Source organism: Lithobates pipiens, unplaced genomic scaffold (assembly GCF_037356315.1).
Source record: "Lithobates pipiens isolate NorthernLeopardFrog02 unplaced genomic scaffold, aLitPip1_a1.2 Scaffold_19, whole genome shotgun sequence".
Classification (NCBI taxonomy): Eukaryota; Metazoa; Chordata; class Amphibia; order Anura; family Ranidae; genus Lithobates; species Lithobates pipiens.
In genome coordinates, this window is record NW_027507764.1 from 410,395,286 (window position 1) to 410,414,467 (window position 19,182).

Consider the following 19,182-nt stretch of genomic DNA (forward strand, 5'->3'; position numbering starts at 1 on the left):
TTCAATGGCATCCTAAACACCATGCGATTCTGTACAGCATCAGGATCGCACAGCAATTACAGAAAAACGCATCTTTAAAAATGGCGTGAAGGTTGTCCACTGAAAAGGAGCAGGAGATAATTTTTTTGGTGACCAACGTGCATAAGGCAGCACATTCACGTAAATGAGCTTTTATGACATGTAGAAAGTCATTCTGTCAAAATCGCATAGCAGGAATGAGGGCCTAACTGTCAATCCAAATCCATTTCCCTATCTGTGGCATATCGATAGAATGGGATGTCCACTGTAGATTGGTTATTCCTATTGAGAGGGATCAATTGGAAAATAAATCAATCATTTATCTAAAGCTGGCCATACACCTATAGATTATCTGTAGATTTTCTATGGTTAGATGGAAAAAGTGCAACAGATTTCTCCATGTTCACTAAACTGTGTGGATGGAGGAACTTCCCACTTTTTCTAACCATAGAAAATCTGCAGATAATCTATAGGTGTATGGCCAGCTTAAGCATGTATGGCCACCATTACATACATACATAGTTGTTGGCAGACCTAAAGGAGATTGTACAATCAGATTGTAACGTGTGTGGGGAGCTTAAAGCAGATTATAGAAAGAGTGTGCAATCAGTTTCGTGTATTGCCAGCTTTAACCTGATTGGGTCATTGAGTGCAACTTGCATTAGTTAGCAGGTCAAAACTTAAAGTACAAATAAAACAAAACTAAAATAAACCGGACTAAAGCCACATTCTTTACATTTTGAAAGAGTAGGGGAGGATTATAACTCCTGTCAGTTTTTTTTTCACCATTGGGGAGATTTCCCTTCACTTCCTGTCCCATAGCCAAAACAGGAAGTGAGAGGAAGTCCCTGGTTGTCACCAGAACCAGTGCCCCATTGGCAGATTTCCCATTTGGAATATGTGAGATTTGTGTGATGTTGCAGTGCAGCATATTGTTCTAAATTACAGCTTTTAGAGACTAAATGAAGCTAAAAATTGAGACTTGGCAGCTGTCCTCTATGGGATTAGTGGCGCAGTCAGCACAGTCCTGGAAAATATGACTCCCTGCCATACCACCGTTATTTTAAATGTTCAGTTCTGAGCGCTCCTACAACCTCAACATGCTTACTATCATCATTACACAAGATTTCTATAGCCACAGTCTGCGACCTGCTTTACTTATCCAAGACTATTCTAAAATGTGATGGAAATAAAAGTAACTTCCAATGTATATTTATTAATATGTTAAAGTCAATAGCGGCACCATTTCCACCCTAACTGCCCAGAGTGTCGGGTTGTACAAGAAATCAGATATTTTCTAGAATTCTGTTTTGATTTCAACTACTGGTTCACACCAGTGCGACTTGACAGTCCAAAGTCGCATGACAAGTCGCACCTAATTTGTGGCAATGGAACCATTCAAATCGGTGCTACTAAAGGGCACAGCGACTTTCAAAAAGGTGTGTGCATTATTTCTGTGCAACTTCATTGTGACGTGCATTGACATCTGTCAAATGAAGCGGCAGAGAATATCAGCAAGCCACTGAATAGTCGGCTTTGAAGTAGCATGACTTCAAAGCCGCACTGACGTGAACTAGAGCTGCACAATTCTGGCCAAAATGAGACTATAACAATGTTTTTTGCTTAGAATAAAAATATCACGATTCTCTCATGGTTCTCACTGCATAAAATCTTTCACATTATATAAAAAAAAATTGGGCTAACTTTACTGGTTGTTTTTTTTTTTTTTTTTTTTTTATTATTATTTATTAAAGTGTTATTTTTTGCCCAAAAAATTGCATTTCAAAGACTGCTGTAAAAATACAGTGTAACATAAAATATTGCAACAACCACCATTTTATTCTCTAGGGTCTCTAATAATATATATATATGGGTAGTGTGTATGTATGTATGTATATATATATATATATATATATATATATATATATATGCGTGTGTGTGTATATATATATATATATATATATATATATATATATATATATATATATATATGTGTGTGTATATATATATATATATATATATATATATTTGGTGTTCTAAGTAATTTTCTAGCAAAAAAATATATATATATTTTAACTTAAACCAACTAATGTCAGAAAAAGGTTTAGTGTTTAAGTGGTTAAACTTCCCTAATTTACACACCAAAGTGTATTCCTTACATCTAAAGAACAAATTGTTACAATGTGCATATTTAAGTTCCACTGCTAAAGAATGTTGTGATTCTTGGCAGACTGCTCATTTTTATTTATTTTTTCCTCTTCCTTTCTTTTGGTCAGAAATTCCGACCGTGTGTATCCTCCATCGGCAGATGTTGGCAGAATTCCAGCCAGCAAATGATTGAGAGCAGGTTCTCTATTTTTCGTCCAGAAAAAGTTCCGATCGGAAATTCCGACCGTCTGTATAAATTCCAAAGTGCAAAATTCCTACACATGCTCGGAAACAATTCGACACACGCTCGGAAGCGTTGAACTTAATTTTCTCGGCTTGTTGTAGTGTTGTACATCACCGCGTTCTTGATGGTCGAAAGTTCCGAGAACTTTTGTGTGACCGTGTGTATGCAAGACAAGCTTGAGCGGAGTTGTTCCGATGGAAAATCCGCTTGTGTGTACGGGGCATTATTCTATATTTACACCAGATAAATGCAATTCACACCAGCGCCTTTGTGTTGTATTTGCCCAGAGCTGCAAAAAAAAAAGTACAGCATACACTACTTTTTTGAGTAACTATCTTTCCATTGGCTAAAATAAAATGCTCAAGCTCAAAAATGTGAGTGCACATAAAAAAAAATGCTTCAAGAAGTTAAAGTGTGAACCTAGGCGAAGGGCTCATTCTCACTTTGTGCGCTGCCCTTTCTGTATGGGAAACATGCAGGTCATCATCTTTTATGTGTGCGCACAGGGTGTGCTGGATGTGCCTGGGCACAACCTAATCACCCTGTGCGACACAGATTCCCCTGCTGCTACAGAGAAAGGGACTGGGGAATCTCTGTCCCCATTCCCTTTCTCTGCTATTTCCCCAAAGCCCCTCAATAGGGCTCCTAACAAATTGTAAAACAAATAAAAAAAAATAAAAAAAGAATGTTATAAAAAATAAAAATATTTTGTTTAATAAATAATAAAAACAAAAAACTGCTGACACCAATCTCATCCCTACTGACACCAACCACTGCTCTACAGCGCATGTGTTTGACCTATTGTGTCCTGTTTATACCACAACGCAACAAGTTCAAATGCATACAAACGCTCAAAAACGCACATAAACGCAACATACTGCTAGGCAAATAAGACAAGACAAAAAAAGCCAACACCTTACAACTCATTAGAATGAAAGCAATGTAACGTGTGTGCGCTAACCGATGGCTTGTCATGTGAAGGTGCCTTAAAGACTGCTGATCTATTTAAACAATCATCAGCACTTGTTTGTTATCTATACAAGGTCAGCATACACAAATATTTTCTTTCTGACTTGAGTTTGTATAACATTTCTGCAGGAAGTTTTTGTACATTTTCTGTCCTATTGGATAATTTCGCAAAAAATTGTCGTGATTGACTCTCAAAAGCTCTGTACTAAGGATCAGATTATCGTACGATCCCTTCGAAAGTAGTTTTCTGATCGTGTGTTCGGGCCATTGGGCTTCAATGGGGTGCCTGAAAAATACCTGAAATACTCAAGTAATGTGCATTTTTCACACAATGTCTTGCCTCTCGCTCTGCTAGCAACTAGCTTTCCATTGGCTAAAACAAAACGCTCAAGCCCAAAAATGAGAGTACACATGAAAAAATGCTTCAAGAAGCTCAATTGTGAACCTAACCTAAGGGCTCATTCTCACTTTGTGCCGTGACCTTTCTGCGCCAGATAAACGCAGGTCACCATCGGGGGAACCCAGAAAACAATTGTCTTCTATGTGTCCTGTTTAAACCACAATACTGGTGCGATGTGCGGTGGAGTGTGGAAAATGAAGCATGTGCACATTTTTCTGCATCGCACTGGATGGCATCGCATGTCACTGCAAAAAAGAAAAAAAAAAGCAGCACGATGCGCTGAAACAGATTCGGGAATGCGCTAGCCCGCAAGGTAAAATTATGAATACACAGTAAAGCACTGAGTATGAATTAAAACGACCCAGTAAAATGCTGCATGCACAGTAAAACGCTGAGTACGCAGTAAAATGCTGCATGTGCAGTAAAACGCTGAGTACGCAGTAAAATGCTGCATGTGCAGTAAAACGCTGAGTACGCAGTAAAATGCTGCATGAGCAGTAAAACGCTGCATGAGCAGTAAAATGTTGAGTACGCAGTAAAACTCTGCATGAGCAGTAAAACGCTAAGTATCCTGTAAAATGCTGCATGCGCAGTAAAACGATGAGTACCCAATGAAATGCTGAATGCGCAGTAAAACGATGAGTACCCAGTAAAAGGCTGCATGCGCAGTAAAATGATAAGTACCCAGTAAAACGCTGAATGCGCAGTAAATCGATGAGTACCCAGTAAAACGATGCATGCGCAGTAAAATGCTGAATACGCAGTAAAACGCTGAGTACCCAGTAAAACGATGCATGCGCAGTAAAACAATGAGTACCCAGTAAAACGATGAATACCCAGTAAAACGATGAATGCGCAGTAAAACGATGAGTACCCAGTAAAACGCTGAATGTGCGGTAAAATGCTGAATGCGCAGTAAAACGATGAGAACCCAGTAAAAAGTTGAATGCGCAGTAAAACGCTGAGTACCCAATAAAATTCTGCATGTGCAGTAAAACAATGAGTACCCAGTAAAATGATGAGTACCCAATAAAACGATGAGTACACAGTAAAACGCTGAATGCACATTAAAACAATGAGTACCCAGTAAAACGCTGAATGCGCAGTAAAGCGATGCATGCGCAGTAAAAAGATGAATGCGCAGTAAAACGATGAATGCGCAGTAAAAACGCTGCATGTACAGTAAACCGATGAATGCACAGTAAAACGATGAGTACCCAGTAAAACGCTAAATGTGCAGTAAAACAATGAATGTGCAGTAAAACGATGAATGCACAGTAAAACGCTGCATGTACAGTAAACCGATGAATGCGCAGTACAGCGATGAGTACCCAGTAAAACACTGAATGCGCAGTAAAGCGATGAGTACCCAGTAAAATGATGAATGCGCAGTAAAACACTGAATGCGCAGTAAAGCGATGAGTACCCAGTAAAACGCTGAATGCGCAGTAAAGCGATGAGCACCCAGTAAAACGCTGCATGCGCAGTAAAACAATGAGTACGCTGTAAAATTCTGCATCCCATGAATACCCAGTAAAACGCTGCATTTCCCCATGCAGACTGGTGTGAATGTAGCTGTAGAGGAGCAATCAAAGGCTGCTAGAGAGAAGTCTAAAGTTTAGAAAAGTCTACTTGTATGAAGATCGCTGAAATGCAGAACTTTAAACACCCCCAAGGGCCCCCCCTGGACTCTGGGGCCCCAGACAACTGATCCTGAAGACAGCACAGGAGCTGACAATCTATGTGTCCAGGATGGATAGATGGTTTCCCAATGAGCGCAGATCTCCGGAGGGATCCCATAGTGAGCGGTGCTCAGGACTTACCTGATGGAGGTGAGTAGGTTGTCCTCCGCCATGGTCCGGGGTGGGGTGTATGAATGGTACCCTGTAAGGACCACACTGGTGGAATCATTGATCTCCATTGTAGCCGGAGTCCCGGAGCATGGCTTCCTCCCTCCCGGCCGCAGCCCTTTGTGATGAGAATGGGGTGAGAGCAGGACAGGAGGAAACACCGCCCACCCCTCAGCCAGCCAGTGTCTGAGCTCCTCCGACTGCATGGAGGGTGTCCTGTCACTTGGAGGACAGCATATGACAGCTCCCCATACACCCCGGGACTTTCACCCTTTTCTTTTCTCACTCCTCATTCATGTCTCCTGTGTGGGTTGCTTTTCACCCGCAATGACCAATTCTCTTAAAGCGGAATTGAGCCTAAAAATAAATAAAAGCTGACAGGTTGGATTTGGATGATAGAAGACATTCTATTGGCCTCTAGTGATGGACGAACTTCCGACGGGACGTTTCGCGAACGCGAAACGCGAACGGACACAAACGTTCGCGAAAACGACCGTTCGCCGCGGGCTCCATTGACTTCAATGGGAGGCGAATTTCGCAAACCTTTAGGTCGAATTTGCGGCCACGGGGTAATTATTAGGGGGTAGCACGTAGTCCCACCACCTGGACAATAGCATAATACATGTATGAGGTGAATTTGGGATCGATAACTACAAGCATTTTTTTTTTATTTGGGAAATTGTTCTGACAATTCAGGACTATGGAGCTAATGAAGGCAATGGAGGAGAGGGAAGGTCAGGGACCAGGGTAGGCAAACAAGAGGGTGCAGGAGATACAGAGCACTGACAGCAGCACCGTAATACAGAGCACTGACATCAGCACCGTGACATACAGCGCTGACAGCAGCTCCGTGACATACAGCGCTGACAGCAGCTCCGTGACATACAGCGCTGACAGCAGCTCCGTGACATACAGCGCTGACAGCAGCTCCGTGACATACAGCGCTGACAGCAGCTCCGTGACATACAGCGCTGACAGCAGCACCGTGACATACAGCGCTGACAGCAGCTCCGTGACATACAGCGCTGACAGCAGCTCCGTGACATACAGCGCTGACAGCAGCTCCGTGACATACAGCACTGACAGCAGCTCCGTGACATACAGCGCTGACAGCAGCTCCGTGACATACAGCGCTGACAGCAGCACCGTGACATACAGCGCTGACAGCAGCTCCGTGACATACAGCGCTGACAGCAGCTCCGTGACATACAGCGCTGACAGCAGCTCCGTGACATACAGCGCTGACAGCAGCTCCGTGACATACAGCGCTGACAGCAGCTCCGTGACATACAGCGCTGACAGCAGCTCCGTGACATACAGCGCTGACAGCAGCTCCGTGACATACAGCGCTGACAGCAGCTCCGTGACATACAGCGCTGACAGCAGCTCCGTGACATACAGCGCTGACAGCAGCTCCGTGACATACAGCGCTGACAGCAGCACCGTAAGCAGCCCCAGGAGGAAGTCAGCACAGCACAGGGATGGTGTGATCCCCTCATAATAAGAACCCCCAGGAGGAAGTCAGCACAGCACAGGGATGGTGGGAGCCCCTCATAATAAGAACACCCAGGAGGAAGTCAGCACAGCACAGGGATGGTGGGAACCCCTCATAATAAGCAGCCCCAGTAGAAATATGACACCGCTCAACCTCTTCAAAGAGGAGGGTAGGGGCATATAGTACGGTGTGCTTTTTTGGGTCAGGGAAGTGAGCCAAATGAATTAAGAAGGTCTGTGTGCTTGATTCCAAAAATTGTTTATAGACATATACATGGTCTACTGATCACATGTGTTGAATTCCTCCGAGATCCATGCCTCATTCATTTTTAGAAATGTGAGGTAGTTAACACTGTGGTGAGCTAGGCGAGTACGCTTATCGGTCACAATCCCCCCTGCTGCGCTGAACGTCCTTTCGGACAGGACACTGGATGAGGGGCAAGCCAACAGTTCGATTGCAAATTGGGCAAGCTCTGGCCAGAGGTCAAGCCTGCCCACCCAGTAGTCTAGGGGTTCATCACTCCTCAGAGCGTCCACATCGGCCGTTAACCCAATGTAGTCGGACACCTGACGGTCTAGGCGTTCCCTGATGCTGGATCCGGATGACACCTGTCGATGGGTCGGCTGAAAGAATGACCTCATATCCGAAGTCACCAACACATCTTCAAACCGGCCTCTTCTTGCAGGCGCTGTTGGATTGGTACCCGCAAATCCTTCTCTGGGAGTGGGAATTGCTCCTCTGCCAGCGCACGCAAAAGCAGAATGCAGCATTTCTCGAAGCAAGGCCTGGAAGTGCTGCATTCTGACAGCCCTCTGCGACGGCGGTAACATTTCCGCCATTTTGTGTTTGTACCGGGGGTCTAAGTACGTTGCCACCCAGTACTGGTCCTTGACCCTCATGCTTTTTATACGGGGGTCCCTATTAAAACACTGGAGCATGAAGGCCCCCATTTGCACTAAAGTGGAAGCGGTGTGGTGGCCTGGCTCCTGCTCATCATCCAGGATAATGTCGTCCTCTTCATTCTCCTCTCCCCATCCTCGCACAACAGGGATCCCAGAAAGGTTTAAAGCATGCTCTTCTTGCTCCTGCTCATCCGCCCCGGCACCATCCTCCTCTGACTCCTCATCAGACTCCTGTTGTTGACTTGTCTCAGATAGAGTAGCCCCCCCTGGGAATTCATCCAGCATTGCGACTTCCTCATCTTCCCGCTCCTGCTCCTCCACAGCCTGATCAATGACACGACGCAATGCACGCTCCAGAAAGAAGGCATAAGGTACCATGTCACTGATGGCGCCATGGCTGCGACTGACCAGTTTGGTGATCTCCTCAAATGGCCGCAGAAGTCTGCATGTGTCGCGCATGAGCAGCCACTGGCGCGGTGAAAAAAAACCCAGCTCCCCAGAACCGTTTCTTTCGCAGAGTTCATACAGGTAGACGTTAACTGCACGTTTCTGCTGGAGCAGCCTATCAAGCATATAGAAGGTTGAGTTCCATCGCGTCGGGCAATCGCAAATAAGACGTCTGACCGGCAGATGGTGTCGCCGCTGAATGTCAGCAAGGCGAGCCATGGCCGTGTAAGATCTTCTGAAATGGGCCGAGATTTTCCTTGCCTGCCGCAAGATGTCCTGGACCCCAGGGTATTTGACAAGGAATCGCTGCACGACCAAGTTTAAGACGTGTGCCATGCACGGCACGTGCGTGATTTTGCCCTGTTTCAATGCGCTAAGCAGATTGGCACCGTTGTCACACACCACTTTACCAACTGTCAAATTGAGCGGTGTTAGCCACTCATCTGCCTGTGAACGCAAAGCTGAAAGGAGTGCCGGGCCAGTGTGGCTCTTTGCTTCCAGGCACAACAGACGCAGCACGGCATGGCAACGTCTCACCTGGCATGTGGAATAGGTTCTGGGGAGCTTGGGCGGTGCAGTGGAAGAGACGCTAGCAGCGGAAAAGGAGGAGGCAGCTGAGGAGGAGAGGGAGGAGGATGGAGTAGGAGGAGGAGAAGAAGAGTCAGGCCTGCATGCAATCCGTGGCGGTAAAACCAAATCTACACGGGTGCCACGGGTTACATGCTTGACGGCCGTCAGAAGGTTCACCCAGTGGGCAGTAAAACTGATATACCTTCCCTGCCCGTGTTTGCTAGACCACGTGTCTGTGGTCAGATGTATCTTGGCACCGACACTGTGTGCCAGAGATACATTCACTTGCCGCTGAACATGGCCATATAGCTCTGGGATGCCCTTCTCTGAGAAATACTTCCTTCCTGGGACCTTCCATTGTGGTGTTCCAATGGCCACAAATTTGCGAAAGGCCTCCGAGTCCACCAGTTTATATGGCAGTAGTTGGCGGGCTATGAGTTCTGACAAGCCAGCCGCCAACCGTTGGGCAAGAGGGTTATCCGGCGTCATCATTTTTTTACGCTCAAACATTAGGCCCACGGAAGCCTGCCTTTTTGCAGAAAAATGTGAGCTTGGCGTGATGGAAGGTGGAGTGGAGGACAATTGTGAGGAGAGAGGAGAAGGAGAAGTAGAAGACGAGGCTGGACGGTGAGAGCCTGCAGTGTGGCTTTGTGTGTTCCGTTGCTCCCACTGGGCTCGGTGATGGCTGCTCATGTGCCTTCTTAAGGCGGTCGTCCCTAGGTGAGTATTGGGCTTACCGCGACTAACGCGTTGACTGCAAAGATTGCAGATGGCAACGCTATTGTCAGCAGCGGACACGTTAAAAAAAGCCCACACTGCGGAGCCATGTGCCGGTGTCCTGGGAGCGCCAGATGTGACCGTACATGGTCGATGACTCGCTCCTGATACATTTGCAGTCTGCTTTGTCCCTGCTGTGCAATGTAAGTCATTGCTGCTTCTCCTCCCTATCTGCTGGTCCATATCTCCCTCTGAACTCCCCTCCTCTTCCTCTCTTGTGGGCACCCACGTGACATCACTAGACACGTCATCATCAACGTCACCTTCCCCACCGCTATAAGTAGAGTAGGCAGCAACACCGGGGACCAACCTCCTCCTTGGGCTGATCTGGGTACTGGCGTCAGACTGCTGAGTAGCGCTTGTTGCTACCTCCTCTTCCTGATCCAATACCAAGAGTGGCTGCGCATCAGAAATGTCCTCTTGATATGGATCGGAAAATAATTCCAGTGACTCAAGCGGAAGGTATGTGGTGGTGGTGGTGGTGGTCGTGTTGTTGGTGGTAGTGTCTTTGGGGGTGCACATAGCAGAGAGTGAAGAAGAGGGTGCAGATCGAGAGGATGAGGAGGGTGCAGAAGAGTAAGGCTGAGCGAGCCACTCAACCAAGTCTGGTGCATCCTTTAAAGTAATTGAACGCACCTTCTGCAACTTCCCACTTTGGCTCAAGCCTGTTGCTCCTGCCCTACCCCTACCACCCCTGCGGAAGGGCCTGCCTCTTCCTCTGCATGTCATTTTTTAAATGACCCTGTGACAAAACTCTTAGTCCCTATACCGCTGAAGGACTGCTGCAGTATAGGTGAGCGGTCAGCAGTGGTGCACGTCAACCCTATCTATTGTGGACCTATAGCGGTCCTTACAGAACAGCAGACTGTACCGCACTCAAGCCTATGTACCGTAGCACCCTATACCAAGTTACCAGTCCTTATAAGAACTTTTGTGGACCAAGCAGGTTGTGTATTAGTGTTTAGCAGACTGTACGTCAGTCCCTATACCGCTGAAGGACTGCTGCAGTATAGGGCAGCGGTCAGCAGTGGTGCACGTCAACCCTATCTATTGTGGACCGATAGCGGTCCTTACAGAACAGCAGACTGTACCGCACTCAAGCCTATGTACCGTAGCACCCTATACCAAGTTACCAGTCCTTATAAGAACTTTTGTGGACCAAGCAGGTTGTGTATTAGTGTTTAGCAGACTGTACGTCAGTCCCTATACCGCTGAAGGACTGCTGCAGTATAGGGCAGCGGTCAGCAGTGGTGCACGTCAACCCTATCTATTGTGGACCGATAGCGGTCCTTACAGAACAGCAGACTGTACCGCACTCAAGCCTATGTACCGTAGCACCCTATACCAAGTTACCAGTCCTTATAAGAACTTTTGTGGAACAAGCAGGTTGTGTGTTAGTGATTAGCAGACTGTACGTCAGTCCCTATACCGCTGAAGGACTGCTGCAGTATAGGTGAGCGGTCAGCAGTGGTGCACGTCAACCCTATCTATTGTGGACCGATAGCGGTCCTTACAGAACAGCAGACTGTACCGCACTCAAGCCTATGTACCGTAGCACCCTATACCAAGTTACCAGTCCTTATAAGAACTTTTGTGGAACAAGCAGGTTGTGTGTTAGTGATTAGCAGACTGTACGTCAGTCCCTATACCGCTGAAGGACTGCTGCAGTATAGGTGAGCGGTCAGCAGTGGTGCACGTCAACCCTATCTATTGTGGACCGATAGCGGTCCTTACAGAACAGCAGACTGTACCGCACTCAAGCCTATGTACCGTAGCACCCTATACCAAGTTACCAGTCCTTATAAGAACTTTTGTGGACCAAGCAGGTTGTGTATTAGTGTTTAGCAGACTGTACGTCAGTCCCTATACCGCTGAAGGACTGCTGCAGTATAGGGCAGCGGTCAGCAGTGGTGCACGTCAACCCTATCTATTGTGGACCGATAGCGGTCCTTACAGAACAGCAGACTGTACCGCACTCAAGCCTATGTACCGTAGCACCCTATACCAAGTTACCAGTCCTTATAAGAACTTTTGTGGAACAAGCAGGTTGTGTGTTAGTGATTAGCAGACTGTACGTCAGTCCCTATACCGCTGAAGGACTGCTGCAGTATAGGGCAGCGGTCAGCAGTGGTGCACGTCAACCCTATCTATTGTGGACCGATAGCGGTCCTTACAGAACAGCAGACTGTACCGCACTCAAGCCTATGTACCGTAGCACCCTATACCAAGTTACCAGTCCTTATAAGAACTTTTGTGGAACAAGCAGGTTGTGTGTTAGTGATTAGCAGACTGTACGTCAGTCCCTATACCGCTGAAGGACTGCTGCAGTATAGGTGAGCGGTCAGCAGTGGTGCACGTCAACCCTATCTATTGTGGACCGATAGCGGTCCTTACAGAACAGCAGACTGTACCGCACTCAAGCCTATGTACCGTAGCACCCTATACCAAGTTACCAGTCCTTATAAGAACTTTTGTGGACCAAGCAGGTTGTGTATTAGTGTTTAGCAGACTGTACGTCAGTCCCTATACCGCTGAAGGACTGCTGCAGTATAGGGCAGCGGTCAGCAGTGGTGCACGTCAACCCTATCTATTGTGGACCGATAGCGGTCCTTACAGAACAGCAGACTGTACCGCACTCAAGCCTATGTACCGTAGCACCCTATACCAAGTTACCAGTCCTTATAAGAACTTTTGTGGACCAAGCAGGTTGTGTATTAGTGTTTAGCAGACTGTACGTCAGTCCCTATACCGCTGAAGGACTGCTGCAGTATAGGGCAGCGGTCAGCAGTGGTGCACGTCAACCCTATCTATTGTGGACCGATAGCGGTCCTTACAGAACAGCAGACTGTACCGCACTCAAGCCTATGTACCGTAGCACCCTATACCAAGTTACCAGTCCTTATAAGAACTTTTGTGGACCAAGCAGGTTGTGTATTAGTGTTTAGCAGACTGTACGTCAGTCCCTATACCGCTGAAGGACTGCTGCAGTATAGGGCAGCGGTCAGCAGTGGTGCACGTCAACCCTATCTATTGTGGACCGATAGCGGTCCTTACAGAACAGCAGACTGTACCGCACTCAAGCCTATGTACCGTAGCACCCTATACCAAGTTACCAGTCCTTATAAGAACTTTTGTGGAACAAGCAGGTTGTGTGTTAGTGATTAGCAGACTGTACGTCAGTCCCTATACCGCTGAAGGACTGCTGCAGTATAGGTGAGCGGTCAGCAGTGGTGCACGTCAACCCTATCTATTGTGGACCGATAGCGGTCCTTACAGAACAGCAGACTGTACCGCACTCAAGCCTATGTACCGTAGCACCCTATACCAAGTTACCAGTCCTTATAAGAACTTTTGTGGACCAAGCAGGTTGTGTATTAGTGTTTAGCAGACTGTACGTCAGTCCCTATACCGCTGAAGGACTGCTGCAGTATAGGGCAGCGGTCAGCAGTGGTGCACGTCAACCCTATCTATTGTGGACCGATAGCGGTCCTTACAGAACAGCAGACTGTACCGCACTCAAGCCTATGTACCGTAGCACCCTATACCAAGTTACCAGTCCTTATAAGAACTTTTGTGGAACAAGCAGGTTGTGTGTTAGTGATTAGCAGACTGTACGTCAGTCCCTATACCGCTGAAGGACTGCTGCAGTATAGGGCAGCGGTCAGCAGTGGTGCACGTCAACCCTATCTATTGTGGACCGATAGCGGTCCTTACAGAACAGCAGACTGTACCGCACTCAAGCCTATGTACCGTAGCACCCTATACCAAGTTACCAGTCCTTATAAGAACTTTTGTGGAACAAGCAGGTTGTGTGTTAGTGATTAGCAGACTGTACGTCAGTCCCTATACCGCTGAAGGACTGCTGCAGTATAGGTGAGCGGTCAGCAGTGGTGCACGTCAACCCTATCTATTGTGGACCGATAGCGGTCCTTACAGAACAGCAGACTGTACCGCACTCAAGCCTATGTACCGTAGCACCCTATACCAAGTTACCAGTCCTTATAAGAACTTTTGTGGACCAAGCAGGTTGTGTATTAGTGTTTAGCAGACTGTACGTCAGTCCCTATACCGCTGAAGGACTGCTGCAGTATAGGGCAGCGGTCAGCAGTGGTGCACGTCAACCCTATCTATTGTGGACCGATAGCGGTCCTTACAGAACAGCAGACTGTACCGCACTCAAGCCTATGTACCGTAGCACCCTATACCAAGTTACCAGTCCTTATAAGAACTTTTGTGGACCAAGCAGGTTGTGTATTAGTGTTTAGCAGACTGTACGTCAGTCCCTATACCGCTGAAGGACTGCTGCAGTATAGGGCAGCGGTCAGCAGTGGTGCACGTCAACCCTATCTATTGTGGACCGATAGCGGTCCTTACAGAACAGCAGACTGTACCGCACTCAAGCCTATGTACCGTAGCACCCTATACCAAGTTACCAGTCCTTATAAGAACTTTTGTGGACCAAGCAGGTTGTGTATTAGTGTTTAGCAGACTGTACGTCAGTCCCTATACCGCTGAAGGACTGCTGCAGTATAGGGCAGCGGTCAGCAGTGGTGCACGTCAACCCTATCTATTGTGGACCGATAGCGGTCCTTACAGAACAGCAGACTGTACCGCACTCAAGCCTATGTACCGTAGCACCCTATACCAAGTTACCAGTCCTTATAAGAACTTTTGTGGAACAAGCAGGTTGTGTGTTAGTGATTAGCAGACTGTACGTCAGTCCCTATACCGCTGAAGGACTGCTGCAGTATAGGTGAGCGGTCAGCAGTGGTGCACGTCAACCCTATCTATTGTGGACCGATAGCGGTCCTTACAGAACAGCAGACTGTACCGCACTCAAGCCTATGTACCGTAGCACCCTATACCAAGTTACCAGTCCTTATAAGAACTTTTGTGGACCAAGCAGGTTGTGTATTAGTGTTTAGCAGACTGTACGTCAGTCCCTATACCGCTGAAGGACTGCTGCAGTATAGGGCAGCGGTCAGCAGTGGTGCACGTCAACCCTATCTATTGTGGACCGATAGCGGTCCTTACAGAACAGCAGACTGTACCGCACTCAAGCCTATGTACCGTAGCACCCTATACCAAGTTACCAGTCCTTATAAGAACTTTTGTGGACCAAGCAGGTTGTGTGTTAGTGTTTAGCAGACTGTACGTCAGTCCCTATACCGCTGAAGGACTGCTGCAGTATAGGGCAGCGGTCAGCAGTGGTGCACGTCAACCCTATCTATTGTGGACCGATAGCGGTCCTTACAGAACAGCAGACTGTACCGCACTCAAGCCTATGTACCGTAGCACCCTATACCAAGTTACCAGTCCTTATAAGAACTTTTGTGGAACAAGCAGGTTGTGTGTTAGTGATTAGCAGACTGTACGTCAGTCCCTATACCGCTGAAGGACTGCTGCAGTATAGGTGAGCGGTCAGCAGTGGTGCACGTCAACCCTATCTATTGTGGACCGATAGCGGTCCTTACAGAACAGCAGACTGTACCGCACTCAAGCCTATGTACCGTAGCACCCTATACCAAGTTACCAGTCCTTATAAGAACTTTTGTGGACCAAGCAGGTTGTGTATTAGTGTTTAGCAGACTGTACGTCAGTCCCTATACCGCTGAAGGACTGCTGCAGTATAGGGCAGCGGTCAGCAGTGGTGCACGTCAACCCTATCTATTGTGGACCGATAGCGGTCCTTACAGAACAGCAGACTGTACCGCACTCAAGCCTATGTACCGTAGCACCCTATACCAAGTTACCAGTCCTTATAAGAACTTTTGTGGACCAAGCAGGTTGTGTGTTAGTGTTTAGCAGACTGTACGTCAGTCCCTATACCGCTGAAGGACTGCTGCAGTATAGGGCAGCGGTCAGCAGTGGTGCACGTCAACCCTATCTATTGTGGACCGATAGCGGTCCTTACAGAACAGCAGACTGTACCGCACTCAAGCCTATGTACCGTAGCACCCTATACCAAGTTACCAGTCCTTATAAGAACTTTTGTGGAACAAGCAGGTTGTGTGTTAGTGATTAGCAGACTGTACGTCAGTCCCTATACCGCTGAAGGACTGCTGCAGTATAGGTGAGCGGTCAGCAGTGGTGCACGTCAACCCTATCTATTGTGGACCGATAGCGGTCCTTACAGAACAGCAGACTGTACCGCACTCAAGCCTATGTACCGTAGCACCCTATACCAAGTTACCAGTCCTTATAAGAACTTTTGTGGACCAAGCAGGTTGTGTATTAGTGTTTAGCAGACTGTACGTCAGTCCCTATACCGCTGAAGGACTGCTGCAGTATAGGGCAGCGGTCAGCAGTGGTGCACGTCAACCCTATCTATTGTGGACCGATAGCGGTCCTTACAGAACAGCAGACTGTACCGCACTCAAGCCTATGTACCGTAGCACCCTATACCAAGTTACCAGTCCTTATAAGAACTTTTGTGGACCAAGCAGGTTGTGTATTAGTGTTTAGCAGACTGTACGTCAGTCCCTATACCGCTGAAGGACTGCTGCAGTATAGGGCAGCGGTCAGCAGTGGTGCACGTCAACCCTATCTATTGTGGACCGATAGCGGTCCTTACAGAACAGCAGACTGTACCGCACTCAAGCCTATGTACCGTAGCACCCTATACCAAGTTACCAGTCCTTATAAGAACTTTTGTGGAACAAGCAGGTTGTGTGTTAGTGATTAGCAGACTGTACGTCAGTCCCTATACCGCTGAAGGACTGCTGCAGTATAGGGCAGCGGTCAGCAGTGGTGCACGTCAACCCTATCTATTGTGGACCGATAGCGGTCCTTACAGAACAGCAGACTGTACCGCACTCAAGCCTATGTACCGTAGCACCCTATACCAAGTTACCAGTCCTTATAAGAACTTTTGTGGAACAAGTGAGTTGTGAATGTTTAGCAGACTGCAGCAGAAGGGCAGCAGTCAAGTATAATATCCTTTCTATATTTGGAAGAAAGAATATTATACATGTACAAGCCTATTACTGTACCACTGATACCAGTCCTGAAAAGAACCTTTGTGGAACTAATAATAACAGCAAGTCTTTAAAATTACCCTCACTGCCTGACAACACTGCTTCCTTCCTGTCCCTATACAAATTGGCAAAAAAAGAGAACGATTAGTGGTTACTGGAACAGCTCTTTTGTGGACCTTGATAGTAACAGCTAATGATGATGATGATGATGATGATGATGAAAGACTAATCTGGCTGTCCCTGTAGCATACACCGTCCTTTCCCTTTCTCTAAACTAACAAAAGACACTCAGGCTGCTGCAAGAATCAGCAGCACAGCAAACCTATCAACACCTAACACCTATACCAGTCCTGAAAAGAACTTTTGTGTACCAAATAGCTAGTGGTTTATCTCTCCCTACTCCACACAGGAACCTGTCCCTATCTTAACAGAAGAAAGAATGTAAAATGGCCACCGGATCGGGTGTATTTATAGGTTAGGGGGAATGTACAAGTGTCCATGTGCTGTCATGTCTCAATTGGCTGTCCTGTATCACATGATAAACGTGTCACCAAAGGTTAAAGTTCTTGTATACATTAAACACGTAAGTCCGCCGCGGCGAACGACGGAAAAAGGCGTTCGAACGTGCGGACCGCGAATGTCGGAAATTCGCCGCGAAACGACCGCCGGGCGAACCGTTCGGCCATCACTATTGGCCTCTCCTGTTATAACTGCTTCTCCCTGTCTGTTAGTGATGATGTACACCGAGCCACGCATGCACAGCTTAGCGTCAATTTACAGCGCCACTTTGCACGGGAGTGATGTCATCATTGTCCGGCCATTCACGCAACCAAACAGACTGAACCCAAAAGGAAGACTGGGGGGGCGGGGGGGAGCAGTGGCGTCCAGTGCCGGGACAAGGTCATCCAGCGCCCAGGGCAAAGATGCCAAACTGCTCCCCCTTTCAAAAGGGTTAGGGTCAGGGTGCCCCCTACCCCTGTAATAAACTATTGCGCCAGGGGCAGCCGGCCCTCCTGCCCACCCCTTGTCCCGGCCCCGGTGGCGTCACTTGGGCAGATCCAGAGACTAATCTCGGGAGGGGCACTGCAAGAAAATATGTTTTTTTTATGGGCAATTTATTAGGGAAATGGCTGGTATTGGCGCTTCAATCATCCCGACACCATGGTTGTTATGGTGCCGCATTATTTCTATTATTACATTGTAATATAAAGTAAAATAGTTCAACTGACCGTAATGCAGAATCAGTGGGAGCCCTGAGCGTGTCACTTGTCACATCGCCTGCCACCAGATGCAGTGTGTCACTTGCCATGTTACTTGCCATCAGATTCAGATTGTCACTTGTCACCTCACCTGCCTTCAGTTGCGGATTGTCACTTGCCACAGCGCCTATCACCAGATGTGGATTGTCACTTGCCATGTCATTTGCCTGCCACAAGTTGCAGATTGTCACTTGCCACATCACTTACCTGCCACAAAATGCGTATTGTTACTTCCCATGTCGTTTTCCTCCCACGAGGTGCAGATTGTCACTTGGCTGTCACAAGGTGCCGATTGTCACTTGCCTGCCACAAGGTGCAGATTGTCACTTGCCACGACATTTGCCTGCTACAAGGTGTGGATTGTCACTTGCCTGTCACAAGGTACTGATTGTCACTTGCGTGCCACAAGGTGCCGATTGTCACTTGCCTGCTACAAGATGAGCATTGTCACTTGCCACGTCACTTGCCTGCTACAAGATGCACATTGTCACTTGCCACCTCACTTGCCTGCTACAAGATGCACATTGTCACTTGCCACGTCGCCTGTCACCAGATGTGGATTGTCACTTGCCATGTCGTTTGCCCGCCACAAGGTGCAGGTTGTCCCTTGCCACCTCAATTGCCTGCTACAAGCTGCGCATTGTCACTTGCCACCTCACTTGCCTGCTACAAGCTGCGCATTGTCACTTGCCACCTCACTTGCCTGCTACAAGATGAGCATTGTCACTTGACACCTCACTTGCCTGCTACAAGATGAGCATTGTCACTTGCCACGTCACTTGCCTGCTACAAGATGCGCATTGTCACTTGCCACCTCACTTGCCTGCTACAAGATGAGCATTGTCACTTGCCACGTCACTTGCCTGCTACAAGATGCACATTGTCACTTGCCACCTCACTTGCCTGCTACAAGATGCGCATTGTCACTTGCCACCTCACTTGCCTGCTACAAGATGCGGATTGTCACTTGCCACGTCGCCTGTCACCAGATGTGGATTGTCACTTGCCATGTCGTTTGCCCACCACAAGAGGCAGGTTGTCCCTTGCCACCTCAATTGCCTGCTACAAGATGCGCATTGACACTTTCTTTTTATAACATTAATATTATGATAACACAAACAATAGT

At 47.5% G+C, this 19,182-nt stretch overlaps 1 protein-coding gene across 3 annotated transcripts in view; it reads right to left on the bottom strand.

The window, feature by feature from the left end:
* ARHGAP28 (Rho GTPase activating protein 28) overlaps positions 1-19,182 on the bottom strand; it is a 215,097-nt gene that overhangs the window by 175,917 nt on the left and 19,998 nt on the right. Inside the window, exon 1 of one of the 3 annotated variants that reach the window (XM_077492485.1) lies at positions 5,603-5,931. The exons of 1 other annotated variant lie outside the window; for it this stretch is intronic. Coding sequence is in view for 1 of the 2 variants with exons in the window: in XM_077492482.1 (XP_077348608.1) it covers positions 5,603-5,835 (233 nt within the window). In the remaining variant the exon portion in view is untranslated. Of the gene's footprint in view, positions 1-5,602; positions 5,932-19,182 lie in introns of those variants that run through there. One more of the 3 variants, XM_077492482.1, reaches the window with a different exon arrangement.